At 47.2% G+C, this 26,273-nt stretch overlaps 1 protein-coding gene across 1 annotated transcript in view; it reads right to left on the reverse strand.

Annotated features, from left to right (window-relative positions):
- The window catches only part of ZCCHC14 (zinc finger CCHC-type containing 14), a 53,589-nt gene extending 42,497 nt beyond the window's left edge, over positions 1–11,092 (reverse strand). The window contains exon 1 of the mRNA XM_051805714.1: positions 9,791–11,092. Within this exon, the coding sequence (XP_051661674.1) occupies positions 9,791–10,354 (564 nt within the window). The 5' untranslated portion in view covers positions 10,355–11,092. The remainder of the gene's footprint in view (positions 1–9,790) is intronic.
- Positions 11,093–26,273: the final 15,181 nt, after the last annotated feature.

Consider the following 26,273-nt stretch of genomic DNA (forward strand, 5'->3'; position numbering starts at 1 on the left):
CTTCCCAACAGGAATTAGACAGAAGGATCAAAAATGCTGCCCTCACACCCTCCACCCCCAGGAGTCACCAGGAAAAGAAACAATTGCCTCAATGCAGGGGTTGAAGACAAATGTGTCAAGGGAACAGAAGTCATTGCTAGAATTTTGCCATTATCATATTTTTGCCATTTTCACCAGCCATCCAACAACATCCTGATTTCCAACACAGCAGTGATTTCCCTCCCAGCATCAGAGAGGTCCTCCAGGCTCAGACCTCCTTGGGACAGCAAAAGCAGCTCTAGAAAACTCTCCAAAACCCTTGATCCATCAAAGGGCACACAGGGAAAAAAAAGCCAATTACTTCCACAGGTGGTGCTTCTCTGTCAGGCCTGAAGTGGCTCTGCAACTATGCAAGACAGTGGAAGACACCATGGAAAAGGGTAAATCTGGGAAGCTGGATTCAGTAACTCTTAGCTTTGCTCCCAAGGGACAATGCCTAACATTTAATACTGCAAAAGCTTTCATAAGAATAACAGGACTGATAGGAATCAAACTTAATGTGGTAAGAGTTTGACCAAAACAGCAATTATCTGTTCCTTTAAAAATAACTAAACAGAGCACAGAAAATACATGGTTTAATAGCAAAGTATTTGCTGACTTAGTTTGAAGTGGAGCCAATACTAAAAAAAAAATCAACATAGCCACTACCCAAAGCACCATGTATACATGGAACAATGATACAGGATCCCAGAGAACAGAGTATGGATTTCTATGCCTGACTAGGTATGAAATTTAGGCAGGAAAAGTGAACAAAATGTAAGAGCAATGAGTCAGTTCAGTGAGATCCTGGGGCTGCAGCTCCAAGTGACACAAACATATTCTCCCATTCAGGGAAACTTTTCCACGTGACATTCAGTTTTCAACACTGGCCAATGATGTTCTAGGAGAGTCTCACAGATAAATGCTGCTGTCCATACTGGCTTTGGAATTCTCCATTACAAAAAGGTTTTCATAGCCATAAATCGACCTTCAGGCTTGAGGTTGGAGCAGGTAACACATGCAAGTGCACTCAGAAACTGAGCACTGAATCTGGTGGGGGGGAAAACACAACTTCTCTCCTGCCAGATTCATATTAGTGAGCATTAACAGCAGCTTATTTTGAGGTTAACACCAAGGTCTTTAACACTGTGCAATCCTGATGGCAAAAATGCTCCAGCAGAAGCCTGATGGGAAGGACACAGCCCATCCATGCTCAGACTGATAAGCTGCTGTTTCCCAGCACAGGGACAAAACTCAGGTTTTATATAATTTGGAAAAATTGCATTGCTAACACTCAGCTGTCAGTCTGTTGATGCATGACAAGGCTAAATCCGAGCCAGAGACAGAGCAATCAGTGCAAGGACCCAGAACTCAAAACCCACTGAGACAACACCAGGAGGAGCAAGAATGAGCAAACATCTTCCTCTTGGTAGTAACAAGACATTAGTCTGCCCAGCTGCTTGAGAAATCATAGCCTCAGGCACCAGTTCTGCATTTATGACATATACAAACACCTGACTGTTCTCCCACTACAAGAAGAAAATTACAACCTACTCCTGTGGAAGATTCAGGTTCTTCCACAAGGACGTTTAGGAAGTGCTCACAAACACACCCAACTTTCCACACATCCAGTAAAGTCCTCAACACTTAAATTTACACACATTTAGTTGTTTTCTTGGACTGGGGCATGGATACAACTGAAAGTGTTTGATTTGTGCTAGAAATTCAAGTGGTTCCAACAACCAGGGTCTACCAAATAGATGTAAACACCAGGTGCATCCATGTTCGAACAGCTACCAAATACATCTGTTCTCAGGAAGTTGGTAAGAAGGGATCCATCTTGGAACACAAAGGGTGAAGAGGGTTCCCATTTCCAAGGGAAAAATGGTAATAGATCAAATGGTTTTGTCCTGTGAGACTCTGGAATGAAATGAGCCATGTGGTACTTAAACGCTGCGGGACAATCACACACCTGCTCCAAGGCTCCTTAGAAATTCTGGAGAACAGATGGACCAAAATTAGTCTGGCTTGCATTTTATAAACTAATTTCCACTAAAAATCCTTTGCTTAAAGAACTGTGAACATTGTTAATACAAGGAACATAAATCTACCATAGAGTTACTGGACTCATCAAATCTGAGTTTTACAAACCGATCATTAAAACCACCTCAAAATCAAAACAGAGAGCTGCTAATAACCCGACCTTGGAACAAACACTGCTGCTCTCTATCCCAGCACTGATGTACAAGTGTGTCCCTGTTCCTTCACCTGATGCCACCAAAAGCCAAAAGCACAGGCACCACAAGGGAAGATTCCCTTACACTTCCCAAGAGAATTCCAAGTGTAGCATAGTCCTATCTGCTATACAAGTCTTTACCCCTTAATGACATCTGCCTTTAAAATGTTAATATTATGTTGACTTCAGAGCTACCATATTCATTTTGCCAGCACTGGGGTGGAAGGTTGCCCCCATGGGGCTGGAATATATATTTGGGAGGTAAATGGAGAGTCAAAGAAGCAATTTGAAAACCTGCTGAAGTCTAAGCCAAGTAATGATCCCAGGAGCCTTCCCCTGGTTAAAGGGTTCATTGCCACCCTGGGCTCTTCTGCAACAATTCATAAAGAAATTATCTGATGAGTCACAATTCCACCGAATTGTATTTTTCCCTCCTTCCCCTCCCTGACATCCACTTAAGTAATGGCTTGAGTGTAATGAAACTACTTTGAATCATAAAATCAAAGAGTCATTAAAGTTGGAAAGGACCTCTAAGGTCATCAAGTCCGACCAGCACCAGTTTGGTTGGACTTGATGACCTTAGAGGTCCTTTAGTGATGGTTCATCACTAAACCATGTCCCCAAGTGCCACATCCACACATTTTTTTCTTCCAGGGATGGTGATTCCACCACTTCCCTGAGCAGCCCCTTCCAATGCCAGAGCACCCTTTCAATGAAGAAATCTTTTCTAATATCCAAGCTGAACCACCCCTGGCACAGCTGGAGGCCGTTTCCTCTGGTCCTGTCCCTTGTTCCCTGGGAGCAGAGCCCGACCCCCACCTGGCTCCCCCCTCCTGTCAGGGAGTTGCAGAGAGAGAGAAGGTCCCCCCTGAGCCTCCTTTTCTCCAGGCTGAGCCCCCCCAGCTCCCTCAGCTGCTCCTGCTGCTCCAGACCCTTCCCCAGCTCTGTTCCCTTCTCTGGATATGCTCCAGAACCTCAATGTCCTTTTTTCTTCCACTTATGGTGAAAAAAAGAAGACACTGGTAAAGGATTCATAATACACCTGAAAAGTGTTCACTTCCACTGTTTATCACCATGACTTGGCAGGTCTTTAATTAAAATTAAGATCTTACTCTTAAGTAACTGATCTGCTTATTTCTGGATCACTTCATCTATTCACAAAAGCCCTGAAACCTTATACTGGCCTGAACACCTGTTAAAAGGTGTATCCCTCCCAATGCTGATTGTTGGATAATCATACCAATGGGAGTGATGGAAAAATTCTGCTTTGAGCAAGGAATTTGGATGTTTGCTCATTACAAAACCCATGCAAAGAAACACAGATCTGGACCATATCAACAACTCTTTGCTTGATTTAATACCCATTTCAAATCTCAGTGGACAACAACTTCAACTTGCTCCAATCCTTTTGCCAAAGAGTCAAGTCAAATTCTAGTTTAAGTGTGACAATGGTTCTCATTTCAAAAGACAAATTAGATCCAGCACTTCTGTAATAAGATTCTGTGGATTCAGAGAAATCTTATCTATATTCTTGGGACTCTATTTGCTTTTTTGAAGGATAAAAAGCACTCCAGAGCAAGCAGTAAAATGGACACGAGAGTGTTTGAATATACAAGATACAGAAGACTCCCAGCTCTGCCCTGCCAGTGCTGTATCCACCATCCAGCCTGAAGTTGACGGGATCTCAGTTTTAGCCACACAAACATTTTAAAAAAACACCAAACCAAATGGTTAAACACTCCCAAACAAGGCTGCTGTTCAGCACCTTTGAAGTCAGACACTGGAATGCCTGTGAGGTGTGGTGAACTCCTGCTGGCTCTGCTTCTCCAGCACAAGGGTCATGCACGGATTCAATTAAAACAGTTCAGAGTCTGGGACAGTTCAAAACATCCAGCACCTTAAAACAGGCACTTTTATTCCACAAGAGATGAGGCCTTCAGTGTTGCTCCAGTGACAACTAGCAGTTACGAGGCAATTAGTAGAAAAAAGAGTAAATTTAAAAAGCAAAGTAGAATGTGCTCTTAAAACAAAAACTTCATTCAGCCAAAAAGGGAAAACAGTTCATGGAAAAAACATCATCATTATTAGCTCAACACAGATTTTTTTGGCTGCTCTGTCCCTGATGTTTGGATGTACAGTGTATTTCCCAAGCAAAGACATTTAGGTTACATTTAGGTTTCTAAACTCAAAGTTCATCACGTAACATATGATTAAGCAAAGTGAATTTCATGGTAATTAATACTGCTACTACTACGAGACCATTGTCTTCCAAATATTCCTTCATATGTTAAAGCTCATTTCTGAAAATATTGCGGGTTTGAGACTGAACTATTTTATCAAAGCCACAAAAAACATTTTAAACAAGAACTTCAGCAAGAAAAGAGCCAGAACTCCAAGCCTCACATTTCTCAACTTGAATATCAAGAGACCTGTGCAATTCACGTTGCCTCAAGTGCTCAGAATTCTAAAAGGACATGCAAAGGCCATGCAGAGACTGGCACATGTCACCAGCTGGAAGCTACAAGACCTGCCCCTACAGCTCCTGAGGTTGGTTTCATGTGGTTTTGAAAGTGAGATCACTCCAAGATAGCAACTCCTCATATCAGTGAGTAAACACCTCTAATCCCAGCCAGCAACAGCTATGATAATCTGCTAAAGCCAGGAAATACCCTCAATGGGTTAAGAGGCTAAAAATTAAGTTTGTCGTGATTTATTCTATCCCTACAAAGCTCACATAAAAGCCACAAAGGCAGCTGACATAGATCATTTAATATGAGGCTGCTTTCTCTGTGAGGGCTTAAGGACTGAGTTTCAACCCAACAAGTGATAGTTTTTTATAACTCATCACTCCACAGGTGATAAAAAATAAAAATAGAAATCTGAACATTTCTGAATGGGATTATGTCCATTCAATCCCCTGAGGCAAACAGTGCAGACAGATGAAGGTATTTCAGGACCCCTCAGAAGATCAGCTCTCCACTGCTCCCAATATACAGTCTTTAGTTATTTGGAATTTTAGATGAGCCTATGGAATGAACATGAGTGAAAAATAGTCCCTTATGCTATAAACTGGAAATAGCCATTGGTGCAGTATTTGGAAGCTGACTAGGCAAGAACCCTTTTCCCCACTCACAAGATACCAACCCGAAACAGCCACATAACTACAGAGTCACTGACTCCTGTTCCCTCTCAGCAGCAAACGAGCTGCAGCCAGAGAGACTATTTCTGACCCTGCTCTGCAGCTGAAGACACAACCAGATCACACAATCATCGTCACAGAATCATGCAAGGGCCTGGGTTGGAAAGGATCTTAAAGCTCACCTTGTTCCAACCCCTGCCACAGGCAGGGACACCTTCCACTATCCCAGGTGGCTCCAAGCCCCATCCAACTTGGCCCTGAACATTTCCAGGGATGGGGACTCTACTGCTTCCCTGGGCAGTCCCTTCCAATGCTTAACAAACCTTTCCATGACCTGAACCTCCCTGGCACAGCTTAAGGTCGTTTCCTCTTGTCCTGTCACTTATTCACTGGGAGCAGAGCCCGATCCCCACCTGGCTCCCCCCTCCTGTCAGGGAGTTGCAGAGAGCAAGAAGGTCCCCCCTGAGCCTCCTTTTCTCCAGGCTGAGCCCCCCCAGGAATCACTAAGGTTGGAAAAGACCTTTAAGACCATCAAGTCTGACCATCAACCAAGAGTGAATAAAACCAGTAAGTTTTCTCAACTCTTGCCAAAAGAGATGTTTCATCACCACAAGTCATTCACAACACAAGTCAGAATGGGAGGTTCAAGGTGTTGGGAGGGAGCTGAGTCATTTCTCCCTTCTCTGTGGGTCACAAATGCAGAAGTGGCAATTCACCTGCACAGCAGGAGATATTTGGCTACTGGTTTTCATGTGTCCTGATGCTTTCAGCTCCCCTCCCTTAGGAAAGCAGCAGTGTGCACTCTAAGCACTATATACACAGCCTGCAGGTCCAGGCTCCAAGTGCTGGCCAGAAAACCATCCCATCTCCTTTGTGGCAGAGGTAGAAAACACATCTGAATGGGCATCTCAGGGTGCACAACCAGCACAAACACTCAGTTGCATCATTTCCAGTTAAAAACAAGCCCATTACTGTTCACACCAGGAAAAAAACCTTTTTAAGACATGATTCTTAAGACACTTATGCCTGGGCTTCATTCGAAGACAACCAGCATTGTTCCAATTTCTAAAAACCATACAACCACCTCAGATTTCGTGCCTGCAAGGAAAAAGTTTGAGGAATCCACAATTCTAGTGCTCCAAGTGTTGGCACCATTCAAAACCAGAAGAAAATACAGGACAGGACAAGGGGCAAGAATAAGTTTTCTCCAGAGGGGCAGGGAATGGCTGGAGCTGTGTCAGGGCAGGGTTAGGTCGGATATCAGGAAAGGTTCTTCCCCCAGAGGGTGGTCGAGCACTGAACAGGCTCCCCAGGGCAGTGGTCACGGCCCCAAGGCTGACAGAGCTCAAGGAGACTTTGGACAACACTCTGAGGGACAGGGTGGGGTTGTTGGGATGTCCTGCACAGGGCCAGTAGTTGGACTCAATAATCCATGTGTGTCCCTCCCAACTCAGGATATTCATGATTCCATCTCCACAGAGACTAAACCAATGTAGAGAGGGCAGCATTTTCCCTACTTAGGGCAAGGAACTTAATGTTCATTTTATACTATCAGGTAGAAACCATGAATCTTATAATTACTGACCTACTTAAAGCCAGCCAGAGCCACCTTTTCCTGCAAAGTTCAGATTCACATAAGCCAAGAAGCATCTTAAAAAGCACAAATTAAAGCAAAAAAAAAATACATGGGCAGCTGTTTGGAGCTTCCACATAGTCAAAAACTGCAGACAGTAACAGAAAACAGGAATAAGCAGTTGTTTGCATCATGGACCAACTTCAGATGTGTTCACCTACCCCAAAGCAACTTGAAGAATCATGAAATATTTACAGTGATTTTGTATCAACAGTTCAGCCTCTTCACTATTGAACATAATTTATTTTTGAGAGATTTCACTGTAAAATGGCAAAGAGATAGGAGATGGAAAAAAGGATGGCAAGCTCCAATCCTTCGGAAAAAAATTACAGCTAATATCAAGTTGGGTCGTATTTTAACAGGACTGGCTAAGCAGCAGCAGCACATTCCCATTTGTTTCTGCAAAGAGAACAAAGAGCACCGGTCGAGTTTTTTGTTGCATCTCCCCGAATAAACAAATTAAACATAAATCATAAACTGTAACAGTAAACCAGGTAAACACTGTTACTCCCTATTCCCACACTCACACGGAAAAGCTGAAGGATAACCCTGTTCACAAAGAGCTCCCTATTTGCACTCAATCACATATGCACGCCATCCCAGCTTCCCAGAGTTCCTCAGGACTTCAAATGGTGACCATTTCTCCATCTCCTTAAGGATGAGCTCAGGGAGGTTTGTGCTGAGGACTGAGGAGCAGCATCCACCTCATTTAAAACACAGCCTCACGCCCCAGCTCAGCGTGGCTCAAGCTGTAGTAAAGCAACAGGAGCCATGAGAAAGTGCTGGCACCAGGGAGGAAATTCTCCTCCAATTCCAAGGAGGAAGAGGAGTGCAGGACTCTTGGCAGGCAGCAGCTCAGGGCACTCACTTTCTCTCCACAACCACGTTGTTTTATGTAGGTGATGTTACAACACAAGTATTGTCACAACATAACTTGGTAACATCACAAGATCTAAGGCCTCCGTGTTGGAATTTATTTGTGCATATTTAAACGGGGCTGAATGGAGAAAGACATTGGTTTTTCCACTTGCTTCATCCAACTCCTGCTTTAAGCCAACTGCTTACTCTAAAAGTAGCGAAATTACCAGTTAACAATGAAAAAAATTAACAGGCTGAAGGAAATCTGCTTCAGTTCAAATAAAATGCACATTCAGAGGCTGTGAAGGCAAAGTCACCTTTGTGTTCCCTCTTACCTACTTTGCCCTTAGCCAACCAGGAGTCCTCAACACCAATTTTTATAAAAATGTATTTTTTAAGGAGACAGTCCTTCAGTGAGCTCAGAAGAAAAGAAAAATCCAATGACCATCCTGGATACCTTACTGCTGGCACGAAAAATGGCAGGATGGATTCTCCGTCCATCTTAGATTGACAGAAATAGTGCCAGAGTTTTTCAGCTCCACGGATGCTGCAGCTCCAAAAGCAGACTCTAAAAAACCATTCCTGCCTGCCTGATTTTGTCTTTTTTTGGGAAAACTCGTATATGATTTGCAGTGTTTCCTTTCAAACCCAGGGTCGGTACAGCTTTTGAATAAGGGAAGCTGCAAGTAGTTAAGTATCTGAAAAGAAGCTCTTTCTGGTTTTAATTACACCCTTCTACATCCTGTGTGAAATATCCTTTCCAGATATACTTTATTCACACAGAGGTTTGAACTGACTGAAGAGGCTTTGCCATACCTTGTTCTTTCCCCTCAATACAAAAGCCTAAGAACAAGCACAAAACACAGGAAGGGAAGAGTGAGAAAAATACAAAGTTTAACACTTCTCAGGCAAATTTTACAAAGCAGAGGTGCTCATGCAGACAAGAAATTGGAAGGACATTTGTATTCAGGGGAAGACTCTGCAGAGACTTCTGTCTCAGTCTGAAATTCAACATTCAATGTAATGGAATCTCTACTGAGCCCTCAGCAGGAGCTCTGTTTAGGATTACCCCAATACAGGGGTTTTCAGAGCCTTTAGGGATTCACCATCTTTCCCAAGAGAAGGGTAACAGTTCCAGCATCCTCGGGAGCCTGTTCACTGCTCACATGCCCCCAGTAAGCTGGTGCTTAGTTTGAACTTTCAAGTGGGTTAAAATCAGGCAGAAAGACAGTTTGACTCCTTAATTTGTAGCAGGCTGAGGGCAATTAAGCAGTCACACATCTAATTACTAACAGCACATCTTAAAATGTTTCTGTGTAGCTTGACTGCTGCAACTGAATGAAAGAACAGCAAGTTAATGACGGTGAACCCTGACACCAGGATCGATACCCGAAGGGTGACAAGAAATGACAACACTTCTTTTAGTTTAGCATCAGAAACTCCAAATGCTTGTCATCACATCCCCTAAACAAAACCCACACGCACCAAGACGCCTTTGCCACTGGACAGCTACTCCCAAAGCTGAACCTCCTCTCCAACTTCTTCCAGGGAAACTTTTAAACAGATGCTTGCTCCTGAACGTAGAGACACGTTTGTTTCCCTTCCTAAATCACTGCTTTTCCATGCAGCTGGCAGGACAGTCCCCTCAGCAGATGCACTGAGGAGAAAACAGGGAAGATTTACATTGGTGCTGTTAACCAGCTCGTGATGCCCTTGTCACTTTGTGTCACAAGCCCCTAAAAACTCCGTGTATCCTCTTTCTGCCCTCAGCCGACCATCTCCATCATCAACCAAGCAACCCTGCCAGCTTCTTCAGCTGCCATTTAGCACTAAAATGCTAACGCGAGGTTTAAAACCTTGTGCCCTGCAGCAGTGCCACTCCCGCGTGGAAAAGCAGGATACCCACCTTATGGCAGCCCGGATAGGTTGCCATGGTGTTGAGGGTAGAGGTGCTGGGATTCTTGCTGGTGCTGGCCATGATGTTCTGGATCTGGGTGAGCTCCTGCCTCAGCACCTGCTTCTGGTGGAAGCTGAACGCCGGGTGGTTGGATGCCATGGTGAAGAGCAACAGGAACTCATCCCCCGTGCGGCCCTCGTTGAGCTGCAGCCCGTAGTTGTTGATGACCGAGTCGATGTGTGTGAGGGTGCGGAACAGGACCCCGGCGGCCTCGCGGTGGGCAGAGCCGAGCAGCGCCAGCGACACGAGCAGCTTGCTGCGCACCACCTCGTCCGTCAGGTTGGTGAGGCTGCCCAGGTCCGCGGGGTTGTTGGCCTTGATCTCGGAGTCGCGCAGGGAGTGGTAATCCTTGCGGGCCAGGTCCTCCAGGCAGGCGCCCAGGAAGCGCAGCTCCAGCGGGATGCACAGGTCCAGGAGGCCGCAGAGGAACTCCACGCGCTGCGGGGAGGGCAGCTCGGAGAACCAGCGGTACACGCCGTCCCGCTGCAGCCGCGGGCACCGCTTCTCCACCATCGTGCCCCGCGCCCCGGCGGGGGCTCGCACACCCGGCCTGGGGCAGCCCCGGGCGGGCAGGGCCGGGCCGGGCCCCGCTGAGGGCGGCGCAGGCCCGAGCGCTGAGGCGCGGCCTGGCCGCGGGGTCCCCGCCCGCCGGCGGCCCCGAGGAGGCCGCTGCGCTCCCGTTCCTTCCTCACGGGGCGGCTCCTCCGTCCCTCCGCCGGGCGCCCGGTGCCTCCATCGCACAGGGACCCCGCTGGGGCCGCCCCGCCGCCGCGGGAAATAATCCCTTCACGGGGCGGAGGGGGACGGAGCGGCGCGCACACACCGCCGGCCGCTGCGCGCAGGGCGGAGGGATCCCACGGTGAGGAGGCTCGGCCGCTAGCGGAGCGCGAGGAACAGGGAGCGACGGGCGCCTTCGCTCCCGGCCTGACCCCGCGGCGGGACACGCCCACCGCCACGCTGATTGGCCCGGCCGGAGGCTTGGGGCTGCGGATTGGCTGGCGGCGCCCTTCGCCCCGCCCCCTCCCTTGCGCACGGGAGTGGGGTCTGGGGGCTTGTCAATTTCCCCTTAGCCCCGCCCCTGACGCTGATTGGTCAACAGGACCCTTAAATAGAAGAGGGGCGGGAGTAGCAACCTTTTGTGTGTGGCCGCCCGCGGGAGCGGGAGCGGCGGGGCTGGGGAGGCATCCGCCCGCAGTGGGCTCTGGGGGGCGATGACCCCTCTCAGCGCGGGGCTGTGCCTTGCTGACCCCGCAGAGGGGCTGTGGTGAAGAATTTGCGCCTGGGGCTCCTGTCCACCCTCTCAGGGTTGTCCCTGTACCTTGTAGTGGTGCCTCAGGGCACATCCCGACTGATCCCAAGTCGTTTTTGGCCACTTTCCTCCTCTCCTTCACGGCAGGTGCATTTCCAGTCTGTCACTGACTCACAGTGCTGCCCGTGCTCTTTGCTGGCTCCAGTGTGGGGCAGTGCGATTTTCCCCGACTTTTCAGTCAAAATCACTCAGTCCAGCCATGAGAAGACTTATGGAGTAGAAGAGGGAATGGCTACGATGCCCTCCTTCCTCAGCCGTTGTTTTAGGATGGCAAAGATCCTCAGGGATGGAGCTGCTGCTGGGAATGTGATGCCAGCTTTTGGCACCAGCATTTGCCTGAGCCTCCACGAACCCAACCCGTGCTCTGCCAATTTGGCCGTTGACTTCAGACTGTCTTTAAATACAGTGTGGAAACAAAAGAGACACTAAAGACCTCTTAAAACGGTAATTTTTTCACCCCCCCGCATTCCCACTCTCCCTTCTAAACTGGGATTCTGGCTGACTGCGACATAGCAATGCACATTTTGTAGCAGCTTTATCAGCTTCAGATTTGCCTGTGGATTGCATGGATGGCATCCGGCAGCCAAGAGGCGGGAACACAATTCCTATTTTCCATCGTGTTTTTCTGTTTGGCTGTTGTAGCCCAGTAGCCAGACTGCACATCAGCTGGATAAATGACACGGCTGAAGATCTTTAAGTGGGACAAGCCAGGAATAACATTTTTAAATGCAGCCCCAGGAAGGCAACAAATGAGTCCGGACTTGATTTTTATATGAGTCTAATCTTCTTGGAAGATGGACCGTGTGCTTTATTTTCACAAGTGCAATTTTGCTGCACTGCAGGTAAACAAAAGACCCAACATTGATGTTTTCAGAGGCAAAATTGCATTTCGTCTTGAGTTGATCTTTATGGGATGCACAGATGTCCAAATGTGGGCAATGAGTTGTGTGACCACTTGTGTTGGTATCGCAGAAGAGAGAAAGGCTCGTTCCTTTGGGTGATGGTTTATTGGAAATCTCATTATACACCTTGCTAAGATGAACTGCTGCACCACAAAAAATTCCAAATGCTGGTAGTTTATCCATTTTTATTTCCCTGTGGAATATCACAGACCATCGACTGCATTTATTGAAGTCACACTGAAATGCAAGAGTAAGCAGCCGAAGGACGCTTACTGGGGCTGCATAATGTCATATATTGTAAAGAGACACAACCCTGCTTCTGTTGCAGACTCCTGCTGTGAGAGGGTCCTTGAAAATCCCACAGTGTCTCTGTGTCCTTTCCTTGTAGTGATCTGTCATCGAGTGCAAACCATATGTGCTTCCTTTTCCTGCCATGCCCAGTATTGTCCATTGGAGGAAGGGAAACAGAGGAAGTGCTCTCAGTCCCTTAGGAAAGGTTTGCATTGAATTCTAGCACGAGCCAGGCAGTTGGCGTGAGGATGACGAGTTCTTTGGTGGCCTTTCTGCTTATATTGATGTCTTTATCCATCCTGAAAGCACATCCTTTATCCACTAATCCATCCTGAAAGCACCACGCTGTGCTCAAAGTCAGGTTTCTGTAGCAAGGTGAATGTTTAAACTTTTCTGCCTGGGAACTAGGTCTAAGCCTGAGCCTAAATAAAAGTTTGAATGACAATTTTGCTGCTAAAGAGCAATTCTGTGGTTTCCAGCCAGAAATTCTTTGTCTTCAATGCCAGACAGCAAGACAAACTAATCTGAAGTGTAATATATGAACTGGGAGCCTTTTCTCTGATTAGAAGTGGCTTTGGGTGAAGTCTGAGGAAACCAAAAGGAGCGTGACATATAATTCTGTCACCAAGAATTCCTGGTGAGCCAGTGGGCAGAGCAAGGAAACGCCCTCAGCAAGATAAATCAACTGTGTAAGAGCTCATGTTACCAAGACAGCGGGTGGGGAGTGAAGGTCGTCCTGGGCTGTCTGTTCAGCCGCCTTCCCTGTACAAGCACAGCTCTCAGGACCCCAAACTGGCTCCTTGTTTCATCCCCAGATCATCCTATTTCCTGCATGTTCTCCCTGAAAATTCCCTTTGTGCACATTTGAGACAAATGGGGAAGTTTCCTTGCTGGAATAATCAGTAAACAATAAATAAGAGTGAAAAGATTTTCCTTTTTTTGTGTTTTCACAGCGTGCAGAGGCTGTTACTGGGTGTCTCAGTCAGGTGGAGAGGGTCCAGTTCTTCAACACTGAAAGCATCTGCTTCAGTTCTCACCTGCTGTTTTAAGGGTCTGAGTTCTCCTACTCGGATTTCCTCAGTCCTGTTAAACCAAGAAGCCTGGCTGAAGTGCTTCTTTTCCTTCAAACAGCATCTGAGACCCAGTGTAGTCAAATCCACCCAGATAATTTCTTCTTCATGTGAGTGTGACTTGAATGTCAAATAAAAATTAACTGAAATAATTCAGTGTGAGGTGGGTGACTGAGACCAATGTGAAAGGCGATAGTTCACTTCTGTATCCACCCACTGAGTCAATGGAGATGAGAATCTCTACCATGGAAAAGAGGTGGAATCTTTGGCTGGGAGGCTGCTGGTTAAAAGGCCAATGGTGTTACCCAAATTCATCTCATGCTTAATGCTCCCAACCCACAGGACTCCTCCACTGGGACCTTTTCAGAGCTTTTTCCCATCACATTTAGGAGCTTTTAGGAGGCTGCTCAACACTTTCAAAAACTTCTGCCCATTTAATGACATGTATGACATTTTAAACCTCCTAAATGTGGCTTAAATCTTAGCGCTTCTGCCAGAAATTCAGCCTGGAAATTCCAAGTCTTCTACCAAAACGACCTCCAAAGCCATAGATGAACCCACTGCTGTCTTGGGTATGAGTCAGCTGCGGTGGGCATCCTTCCCTGGTGTGGGTTCCAACCAAGCCAGCTCTCCCTCTTTTGGGGATTGAATGCTTTCTCAAGACAATCTGCTGGGAGAAAGCCCACTTTTGTACATGGATGTACATAAAACCTGACAAACCAGTTGTTTGGAGTGGGAGCTCCGTGGATGGTCGCTCTGGAGCTGCTGGCTCCTTTTGTGCTACCTCCTTGCATTCCCTCTGCTCTATCCCACCTCTCCCAAATTTCCCATTGCTGATCATCCCCCACCTCTCCCCACTACCCCTTCCTAGCCGCCCTCTTCCAAAACCTTTCTCCTCATTGCCATTCTGACCTGCCCTCCATCCACCTCTCCCGTTCCTCTTCAGCCTCACTGGAATCCTTTGATCCCGCAGCTCCACCCTAACCTCCCCCGCCTCCTTTCCTGCCGGGATGCAGTGACTGACAGGAGCAATAGCATTTCGTGCCTCTGCGCCGCTCCACGGAAGGGAAAGATAAATATTGCTATTGCATGTTCGCTCAACTACTTCTGTAATCACGGGTTATTTCCTGCAGGGTTCCGCGCAGATGCTGGAATTGGAGCTCTTGGGTTTGAAAAAACAAACAAACCCCGGCTTTGAAGCACATAGAAAAATATCACGTGGACTTTGGGAAGAGGGATTAAAAAAAAAAAAAAAAGGCCCCAAAAGCGGCCAGATGTCGGGCCTGCAGCGTCCCTTGCAGTTTGTCTTTCAAGTGCTAAACCGAGTGGGTTTGGTTTGGGCAGGGTGGAGGAAAGGTGTCCTTGCTGTGACAGCAGGAAGAGCAGGATGGATTAAAGGCTGGCAGGGATATGTGTGTGAGAGTGTCACTGCCCTCTGCCGATAGACTCCGGCAGGTACAGAATGTCTTTAAACAGGAATTTTCCAGGTTTTTTTCCAGCTGAAGGCATAAGGGTAGGCTCACCTCTCCCTGAGCAAAGATCTCCCCTCATTCACCACCCTGTCACCTCTCAAAATTCAAAGTGCGAGTCACCCTTGCCCTGTGTCCCCTGGGTCCCTTCCCCACTGGAATAGCACTGGCACGTCCCTCCTTGGCCCCAGAAGCCAGGCAGACCTTCTGGCTTTGCACAGTTCCCTGTGGGACTTTTTTCAGCATGAAAATCCACAGTCCCTGCCTGCCAAAACCACTTTCCCAGCTCCTTTCCCTTACTCCCTGCATCCATCTCAGAAACTGCTGCAGAAGAAACACTCTTGGTTTTCCCCATCTGTCCTGCCTGTACTTTGGCCTGTCCCTGCCTCTCCTGCTCTTCATGGCTGCAAAGACAAGGATGTTTCAGCCTCTGCTGAAGTTGCAGCCTCCCTGTCCACACCATCCCAGTCACAGGGCAGCTATTTCCTTTTGATTCCTGGCTCTGAATATTTCCTTACTTAAATCTTACCTCAGGAAAGTCACGTTATGGTGACTCTACCAAACAAGGGATGTGCAACAACCCAGTGTGGAGTCGTACTCTCCAATCCATGGGCTGACTCCAACCCTCATCCATTACACAATGTTAATTTACTCTTTGCTAAAGCCAAAACACTTTAGAGCTGGAAAGGAAAATCTGGAAGTATTTTCTTGATTACTCCAGTGACATTTCTTGGGGTGTTTTCACATAATTTCCCTCCTCTTGCTGCCTTTGGTCAATATTCCAATAACCAGCTAGATCCATTTAAAATGCTTGAGGAGAAAGTACCAGGAAGAAAAGGAAAGTGCCCCTGTATTTACTGAATATGAATGTAAAGTTCAGTGTTTCTTTGCAACATTTGAAATTCCTTCTGCACTTGGTTATAGAAATATCAACTTGGGCAAGAGTCTGGAATGGTTTGGGTTGGAAGAGACCTTAAAGACCATCTTGTTCCGCCCCCTGCCATGTGCAGAGACACCTTCCACTTGACCAGGTTGCTCCAAACCCCGTCCAACCTGGCCTTGGACACTTCCAGGGATGGAGCAGCCACAGCTTCTCTTGGCAACCTGTGCCAGGGCCTCACCACCCTCACAGGGAACAATTTCTTCTCAAGATCCCATCTAAGCTTACCCTCTTTCAATTAAAAGCCATTCCCCCTTGTCCTGCCCTCCAGGCCCTCGCCCAAAGTCCCTCTCCATCTCTCTTGGAGCCCCTTTAGGCACGGGAAGGGGCTTTAAGGTCTCCCTGGAGCCTTTTCTTCTCCTCCAGGTTGAGCAGCCCCAGCTCTTCCAGCCCGTCATGAGAGAACTGATGTCACCTGTCCCACCTGCAGGTCCCACACTCAAACCCTTCTGCACAAATTCCCAATATTTACATGTTTTGATGCTGGAATTGCAGGCTGGGGATGATTTCCTCAAGAAATCTACAAATAACTTCTGAATGACAACCCAAATGAGAAAATTGGGATTGGTTCTCGGGCAAGTCATGAATAGAAAAAGAGATGAAATTAGCTGAATGAACTGTTCATTATGCATTATTCAGCCAGCTGTACTAATTAGTGCCCTAAGGACTGTTCCTGTTCCCGCTGCAGCCAACTCCAAAACTCCTTTTGATTTAAGTGGGAGCAGGACAGAGCCCTCAGAGAACAGGCCTGGTGCCTGCTCCCTCTGCAATGCCTTATGTTTTCTTTTTCTTTTACTATTTCTTACTGATTCCAACTTTGTGTGTCTTCTATTAAAAAGGCTTCTAAAATGTCCTGTGTGATGATCAGTTAATTGCAGGAAAAGAGTCATCCCATCAGTCCCAGAGCGTGTGTTTTATGCCTGATGTGTTCTCTGAAGGGGAAGGTTTTTCATGTCTTCCTTTGCTTTGCTTTTATCCAGACTAAATGGTACCAAGGAGGAGAGAAGCTTAAAAGCCCTTTGGAAAACACAATCAATCCAGAAATGTCACCAGGGCAGAGCGTGCTGGAATTATATGTTTGCACTCTGAGCCCAGAAATTGCAGATGGGCATTTAATATTATTTTTTTTCCTGTATATAGATAATGTTTGTGATATTTCTTCCCCACCAAAAAATTCCTACAGCTCTGAGTGTGGCAATATTAGAAAAAAACACCAGTTCAAAGTGGTGCCTTTGTTAGAGCTGCCTCATACAAGACTCGCATCAATAGCAGATCTCCACCAGACCACTTGTTAGGGACTAAAAGAACATGTTTTATGTTTTTCTTTTCTCACCATGACCAAGCCAATGCCTTCAACAGAACCAAAACCTGACTGTGGTGTGGCTCATGAGAGACTCCAGTGTCCTTCTGCTTCCTGCTTTATTCGGGTTGCAAAGCCAGTTTGGAGAGGCACAACTGCTGACCATCACCACATAATTTTTCCAGCTGCTGATGAGGCCAGAGAGAACCCAGACTGACATTTAGATCCCAGGATGAACTTGAAGGGATCATATTTAAATGAGTTATTCCAGTCTTCTTGCAAAGTCCTCTGTCTCTCCAACCCAAGGCAGAGGTGTCTTCCCTGGGGACTGTATGGGGAATTGCTGGCCAGAGAGCAGCTTCCCATTTCCACGTAGTTTTGCTGCATTTTTTTTTCCAGACAAGTTTTGCTGGATTTTGCCTATCCATGTTGTACAAGACATTATTTTTCTCCCAGTTCTTTGTATCTGTGGTGAGCAGCAGCAATCCAGCTCCACGGTGCTGCTGGTGGGTTTCTGCCCCAGCCTGACCCGATGTGGAGCTGCTGGTGGGATTCCTTCCCAGCCATTCAGTGAAATTCCCTCCTGGGGAGAGAGCAGAGGATGTACCACCAGCCTGGAGGAATCTCCACAGCCCCACTCTGGGCTTCTCTCCACAGACTGCCAAAAATGGATATAAAGGAGCCTCGGCGTGGAATTTATTTTCTTCCTAAGCCCATCCTTAAAATAACAAACACCAGCAAACTGGTGACATGCAGTACATCTGTTTGAATAACATGGGCCTTCTGTTTGTAATAGAGGAAACTCCAAATAACTCTTTGATTTGTGTTTCCTTTCTTCTCCTTCCTCATCTCCTCCTCCTCACTACTGTATACAAATCTGTTCTGCAAGCTCAAAACCACCAGCTCTCCCTCCCCTCACGAGCTTGTTTTTACGCCATGTGATAGTTATTTAATTTCCTCTTTGCTTCTAACACAGCTAATATTTATCTTTCCTTATGGGATTGTGCCTTTGTTTATACGCTGATGTCAAGGGGTAAGGACGGCGCTTCTTTGGTTCCAAGACCGAATTCCTGCCCTCTGACTGCGTCTCGTGGAATAGCATCTTCCCTGCAGGCGGTCCTGCCGCAGCCAACGGTCCCGGATCAGAGGAGCAATTAGGATTAAAGGATGTGTTTAAAGTTAGCACACGCAGACATCCTTTTCCAAAGGCGGGATGCGGAGCCAGCGGAGTCGCTGGTGTGGCAGGAAAGGTTCAATCTGCATAAGGCTGTTCAAACCTGGCTCAGTGTTGCCTCCTTAACTGCTTCCCCAGAATGAGCAACGACAGCTAATTGCCGTTTCTCCTGCTTTTTTAAGGCAAGGCAGAGTTTAAACGTAGGTAAAAAGTGAGATTGCAAGGCACCATTCCCAACAATCCGACTGAAAAGGCAGGATCTTACCAGGCGCCGTTTTCCTTTGTTCAAAGCCATGCTCTAAACCGAGTTATGAACCATCTTTTCCTCATTAAATTTGTTTCCTTTCAGTGCTGCTCCTTTCCCTTCATTACCACATGCGATTTTTTTTTTAAAGGCCTCATAACTAATATCACAACTATAGATCTCGGGGTTATTTATAGCCCTAAACTCTGCAGAGAGCTGTGTGTCTTGTTGCTGTGGAAACTGGGATTCTAAAAGTAAAAGGGTGTTAAAGGGATTTTAGAAGAGACCTGCTGAATTTCAGTACTAGCTTTCACTTCCAGAGGTCTGTGTTCGACCGTGCCTTAAACTTATGGGTAAAATACATCCCAGGGTTTCAGCTGCCCCTTGGGGAATACTGGGGAACACCGGTCCTCTGTATTTTTTATGATCTGGCACATCACTGCCTGGTTTTTAGTCTTTATTGTGAGGCAAAAGATGCACAGGTAGTTCTGGGGGTGTTAAACTCTTGGTATCAGCAACGGCACATTTGCCAGGCTCAGGCCAGTCTGCTTTTTATGTTTTAATTTCATTTTCTTAGGGAGCCTTTTGCCAAGGAAAATACCACCTTACGTGCTGGTAAGTTTGCAAACATCCTGCATGTTGCAGCCAGTCATGGAATCATGGAATGGTTTGGGCTGTAAGGGAACTTAAAGACCATCTCATTCCACCCCTACCATGTGCAGGGACACCTTCCACTAGACCAGGTTGCTCCAGGCCCCCTCCAACCTGGCCTTGGTCATTTCCAGGGATGGGGCAGCCACAGCTTCTCTGGGCAGCCTGTGCCAGGGCCACACCATCCTCCCAGGGAAGAATTTTTTCCCAACATCCTGTCTAAACATAGTCTCTTTCAATTTGAAGCCATTCCCACTTGTCCTGTCACTACAGTTCCTGATGAAGTGTCCCTCTCCGAGGACTCCAAGCTCCTCCCCAGAGCTTGGAGACTGCCATGGATCAGCATTTCCTGGAAATTAGATTTTATTGTATTAAACAGTTATTTTCTTTATCTCTGGGTATAGTATGTAAAGGACAAGAGTGTGGTTTATGGGCTGGGTCCTACTTCATATCCTGTCCTCCTCTGGCATGTCAGCAGTGGGCAGACTCTCACTTGGCAGAAGTGCCATGTTTTAGGGTCAGGGATCTCACTGGGCTGTCCATGGAAAAGCCAGTCCTTCCCCACAATCCATCCAGGGATCCTCAGACCGAAGCCAAGCTCCCGATGAAATGCCAAAAGCCACCAGGGTGCCACCCCCTCCACCTGACCGTGGGCTGCCTGAGCCTGCCAGATCCTCACAGGAATGCTGTGCTTGCCACCACCCAGGCTTTTTCCGTGCTTCTAAATGTCAGGTGTCCCCCACCACCTGGGGACGAATCTTTGGAGAGCTCTGCCAGAGGGCTGCATGCCTCACTGGCTATGGGTCTCACTTTCTAGCAAGAGCTAAGCTTTCAAAATACCTTGTAATTCAACTAGGAATTCTGTATATGAACCAGCCCCAAAGCCAAGTCCAACCTGGGCAGAGATTTGAGATGCTTCCAGGGCACCAAACTTGGGAAAATATCCTAGAAAATGCCACCCTATCGATGTGTCTGAGGGAGAAAGGGAAGGACAGGCGATGTAACATGACCATCCCACTAGCATGTGTCTTAAATTCACAAACAAGGCACAAATGTCAGAGCTGATTAGCTCTTGCCTTGCATTTCCATAAGTAAAGCAGCAATCCCTGTGTGCAGTGGCTTCCCAGGTTTGGGGGGCGATCACCAGGCAGCCTCTCCTTCCCCAGAGCAGCCCTGACATTTGTTCAGCACATTCTCCAGGTCCGTGCTGGCACGGCGTGTGTCCTGCCTGGCTGGAAGTTATTACTGGGAGATTACATTAAAAATAGAAGTGCAGGAGCCAAGACTCACAGACCGAGGAGACGGTAATTCAGTGACTGAGCTTTTCCATTAGAGGGTGCCAGGAACCTACTGTTGCTGCAGACCCCAGGAATCATGGAAAACAGAACTTTGTCCTGTACATTTTGGGACCTGATGAATCCATACCCATTTTTGGAACAGTTCTTGTCCTGCCCAAGCAGGCCAACTAAAGTAGAATCACAGAATCATGGAATACCCTGAGTTGTGGGAGGGACCCACAAGGATCATCAAGTCCAACTCCTGGCCCTGCACAGGACAACTCCGAGAATCCCACCATGTGCCTGAGAGCGTTTTCCAAACGCTTCTTGTTTAAAATAACTTGCTGAAATGTGTGTGGGGAAGGGTTGATGTGGCAGCTGTAAATCAAAAGCACATCAGCAGGTGACAGCCCACAACCAGCTCAAGGAGACAAAGCCCAAGGAGACACTGCTGTGTGTGAAGGGTCATCAGCTGGGGGTGGACCCAAACCACAGACCTGCAGGTTGGGGCATCCTTTTGGGTCCTTGTGAAAAAAAGGGGTGACTGGCCCTTGCCAGGGGTGTCCTTTGTGTCATCAGTCTCTCCTCAGAAAATGAAAACATTCCTGCAAAGCTTCCCAGCCCTTCAAATGGAAAATGGGTTTCTCCTGGATCTCATCTGCACTCTGTGTGTTTTACAGGCAGAGATGTGTTTTGAAGAAGTGAATGTGGAGAACATGTTATCTCAACACTACCAGGGAATTCTGGGCGCTGTTTGAAAGTGGATAGGAAATGCTCGTTAAAAAAAAGTATAACCCACAAAAATGGTAATTCTAGTGGGAAAAAGTAGTTTGTATGGCTGTCACTTGTGCTCTTCATCTGGTGGTAAGGACTGGGAGTAAAGGATGGGCCCCACCTCCTAGTCTGTCTGCCCCAAATCACCTGCCTCAGGTACAACATGAGCTGCCCAGTTATCAAATGGATTTGCTTCTCTATCCTGGAGAAGCTACTTTGGAGGAGCAGAATAGCCTCAGGTCTGGGCTGCATGCAGACACACAGCAGTGTTTTAACCCTTCCTTGGTTGGAGGGGTGTGCACAGCTTCCATCTCTCTAAATATCCTGTATTTGGCCACCGAAACAGGAATTTTTAAAAGAGAAGGCAACCCAGTCATCCCAATTAAGGCTTTTGTAAAGAAATGAATCTGAGAGAGAGCAAGGCAGAGGAGGATGAAAATGTCCTGTTTGGTTTTGAACTTTGGAAAAACAATTTGGAGATCTACAATTTTTTGGAAGAAGAGTTAGTGAAACTATTTGGATCAGTCATAGAACCCCAGAATGGTTTGGGTTGGAAGGGGCCTTAAACCTCATCTTGTTCCACCCCTGCCATTGGCAGAGACACCTTCCACTATCCTGGTTGCTCCAAGCCCTGTCCAACCTGGCCTTGGACACTTCCAGGGATGGGGCAGCCACAGCTTCTCTGAGCAACCTGTGCCAGGGCCTCACCACCCTCACAGGGAAGAATTTCTCCTTAATATCCATCCATCCAACCCTGCTCTCTGTCAGTGGGAAGCCATTCCCCCTTGTCCTGACACTCCTGGTCGTGTGGAGACCCTGGGTGTTCCTCCTGCCCTCAAGGCCACCAACAGAAAGGGCTCACATGGGACACTGCTTGTTCTTCATGTTGCAGCTGCAGGGGGACAGACACTGCTGGTAACAATTGGGAAAAGCAAGATGATAGGTATCCCAGTAGATACCTTTGTCCTTGCCCTGCCTCTTGCAGATCCTGAGCCACTTGCCTGTCCAGCACGGGGCTCTTCTGGAGCATGTGGATTTCTGGTGGGCAAGTTAATGAGGGGACAGGAACATTCCTGGGATCAGTGGCTGGAAAGCTACAGGTGATCATGGTGAGGAGAAGGGGAAGGGAAAGGCATCCAGATCCCAAAGCCCAGCACTCCTTGTCTGTGTGTCACACACTGACAGCTTTTCATTCAGCCAGCATGGCTCCAGGTTTGGAGCTGTCTGCTCCTGTGTCAGGGAGTGGGTGATTCAGAGCAGATGGGATGAAGGGCCAACTCTGAGCCCCCCCAGCAAGACTGGTCCTTGCTTTCCTGACTGGGATTTCAGTGTAAAGCAGGAGCAGCGGTGTCACAACCATGTGGGTGAGGGCTGTGTCAGCAGCCAGCACACAGCCTGTTTTTTCCCTCATTTTTGGAGGAATCTGGTCCTTCTGAACCCAAAAATTAGCATCGTGTGTCGGCGATCTGTAGCACTCTGATTTCATGGGATAGGAATAGCAGGATCCCAGTGCAGGCACATCCTCGTGGGAAGAGCCACCAACAGATGGGGTCATCTTACATTGCTGGAGTAATGTAAGCGATCCTGAAACATTTTGTGGAGTAAATATAAACCAGAGGTATTTGTGAAGGAGGCTGGGGTGGGATTCATGGCTTGGAGAAGCCCAGCTCATCAGTTTGGGATAGGAAGGGAAGAAACGACATCTGACTCCATGGGAGGGAATGCAGGCCAGCAGAGTGTACAGTGCAGCAACTGGCAAACCTGGGGCTTGGCCAAGAAAATAAACATAGGAAATACTTGAGACTGATGAGAACCATGGGCAGCCTGCTCTTGTTTAAAGAGGTTTTTTTGGGACACTGGAACAGATGCCTGTTGCAGACAGAGCAAGATCCCAGCCCAATTCAAACCTTCATTGACTTCAGCTGGGCCAGGATTTCATTTCAGATGGTTCTGGTTTTTCCCAGGATGTTATTTCCCCTTTTGGGACAAAGCCCTTTACCACCCTGTGCCCAGCAGGGAAAGCAGGCTGGGGTGATTTTGGAGGTTTGTACAGTGATTTAGGGATGGATCCTATTGGGGCTGAGTGCTGCCAGCACGTCAGTAGGAGCAGAGGCTGCTCTGCAGCACTCCAGAGCTGTGTGTAAGCATTTAGGATCGATAAATCCAGAACTGAAGTCCAAATCTGAGTGCTCAGCAGCTCTGCTAATCAGTTGGGTGCCTGCATGCAGACAGAAAGCCAGTTTCTTCCAAATTTTCACTTCCAACAAATAACTTGGAAGCTTTTCACTCCAGAGTTTGACTTGGGCCCGTTACTTTAAAAATTCAGACCCCTGTATGCTCTCCAGTTTCCTGATGAAGATGGCAGGGCCTGGGGCATTCAAGGTAAATGACAAATTGAATCAGGTCTTCATTTGGCACACGCTTTCAGCCTGAGATCTCCAGAATTAACCGTCCAAAATTCACAGGGTTTTGAAAATCCTGGTAACCATGAAGGAAGTTTGGAGGGAAAGCTCAAGGAATGCTGGTGAATATGAGCAGAGGGTGAAGGAGGAGTTTGGGGTGTTTGTGAGAAGAAGAGCATTTGTAGGAGGTGGAAGCCCAAGGGAGATTGTATTCTTGGCTGGGAATGAAGCTGAATAAGAAGTGAATGAGATGGAGGATAGGGAAGGGAGCTTCCAGCTCTGCTCCTTTTGGGGAGCTCCATTCATCCCACCGTGTCTGGGATGAGCAGTGGAGTTTCAGTCCAAATCCAGATATTCCCCCTCTTCAGAAGAGTTCCCAGTTGGGATTTATCAGCACCACGTGCTTCTGGGCTCCTGCGTTTCGGCAGAACCAAGGTGTGCATTCCATCACCGTGGAAATTCCAACCCCCTCGTGTTGCCCATCCCTGCTGCTCCCCTGCTCTGTGCCCGTGGTGTCTCTGACAGTGACAGCTCAGTTAATCTGGTTTAGAATTCTCGGGGCTTGATTTCTGAAAGTCTCGCTGTTCCGGGGCGACGTTCCTTTATCCCTCGCCCTTTCTTTTCCTGCTGGATTATCCCATGTTAATAGGTACCATGTAATACAGACTGTTATTAACTACTCCTGAATCCTGCTTGCTGATTCCTTAAGCAGATCTTGAAACCCTGTGAATCTGGCTTTGAGTTTTGTGGAGGTTTGTTTTGTGCTTTGCTTTTTTTTTTTTTTTTCTTTAAACACAACACATGAAATGTGTAGGGTGACTTTCTACTCTGGCTTTTGGGAAGCAAAGGAATTTCATGTGTTTAGACAGCCCAGACATGCTATTCCAGACTGCAGAGTGCATCTGTTTAAATCCCTACAAAACAGGCTGTAAGAAAGAAACCTTTTTTGAAAACCTACATCAAATATGGAATAAATCCTTCCATAGCTATTTATCTGCCCAGAAAAAAGGGTGCTTGTACACCCATGTGTGACAGTATTTTGTAAGAAAAGAATGTCAACTTTTTTACATCGCTGTTTCTTCTCGCTTCACTGAGAGGCATTTCTTCTTTGTTATGAATTATAAATCTCTATTACTACAGTCCAAACAATTCTGGGAACTTCTGCCACTGGCTTTCTGAACAGAGGGAAATTCACTGTCCTTCCCATTTACAGGGCTCAAAGCATTTCCAAACATTCATTATTCACATAGGAATTCATACATCAGCATCTCCATTAAATTGAGACCCTGATCCCTTCTTTCTAATCAGATACCAAAATACTTGGTTGAGCCTTATATCTTCCATCAAGAGCAAATCCCAAGGTTCAGAGCAGCACCTTTTCCAAAGGGTTAGTCCAGAGGGAGTGAGTGTTTCTTTCTGACCATGGCTGGGTGACAGCAGCAGTGCTGCCTTTCTATGCCACCTCTGGCATTGGTGATGTCAGATATTAGGATTTGGCCCACTGGGAGCTTGAGGAGAAAAAAAGCTTTTTTGGCTAATGCTTACAACCCTCAACTTCTACAGTCCTGGAGTTGGAGCTTTTATGAATCACAGAATCGTGGAATGGTGTGGGTTGGAAGGGACCTTAAAGCTCATCCCATGTCACTACCATGGGCAGAGACACCTTCCACTATCCCAGGTTGCTCCAAGCCCCATCCAACTTGGCCTTGAACACTTCCAGGGATGGGGCAGCCAGAACTTCAACTTCTCTGGGTTGTGAGAATTTTCAGAATTAAAAACAAAGTGACTTTCTGTAGCTGTTAAGAAAAGCCAGAAAAAAACAATCCCCCAAATGCCCCCAAAGCAAAAAATACCCTCTGCGTTGCTTATTTTTTTTAATCTCATGCAGGTTAAAACTCGTCTGAAGATTGAGGTGGGACAGAGGGAGCAGACATGGCTTTTGCTACCAGGTTTGGCAAAGGTTTGGGATGTGACCCTTCCCAGGTGGGCAGGATGAACCCCACATCACCCTCTCCAGCCCTTCCCATCGTCAGGAGGAGCAGCTTTGCCCGTGGCAGTGATGGAGGTGGAATCCAGCATCCCAGCATGCCAAGCCATCCTCCAAAGCAGGTTTCTTCTCCTCACATTATGTCAGCTGCATTTCCTGACAAACCCAGCAGGAGCACACGGGGTGACAGATGTCCCTTAATTATCGGCACCGTTCCCGCTCCTCGGTCTCAGACAGAAAATTCAGAGGCTTGAAATAAAGGCTGTGTTTTGTTTGGTTAAGACTGGCTACCTCGGGTTTATTTACAGGCATCTTTCAGCTCTGGAAAATTGGTCACCCTGGGTTTTCTGCCCTGCCAAGGGGTATCCCAGACCTCTACGAGAGTGATGGGAAAGGTGATCAAGGTGGAAAATACAGGGAGATGTGGGTGGCTAGGGAAGCCAAGTCACTTCAAATAAGGGGATTTGCCACCTGGGATGAGATGGGCAGGCTATGTCTTGCTTGAGAAGGATCTGGGGTTTATCATGAACAGAAAGCTCAACACACATTTATTGTAGAGTGATCCAGTAGAATAAAAGGGCAAATGAGACATCCTGGGGGTAAATCACATTGTTTTCCCTTGGTTGTATTTTTCAGTTTCCA

Source organism: Manacus candei, unplaced genomic scaffold, assembly GCF_025592945.1.
Source record: "Manacus candei isolate 608988 ecotype Guabito, Panama unplaced genomic scaffold, ASM2559294v1 h1tg000065l, whole genome shotgun sequence".
NCBI classification, from domain to species: Eukaryota; Metazoa; Chordata; class Aves; order Passeriformes; family Pipridae; genus Manacus; species Manacus candei.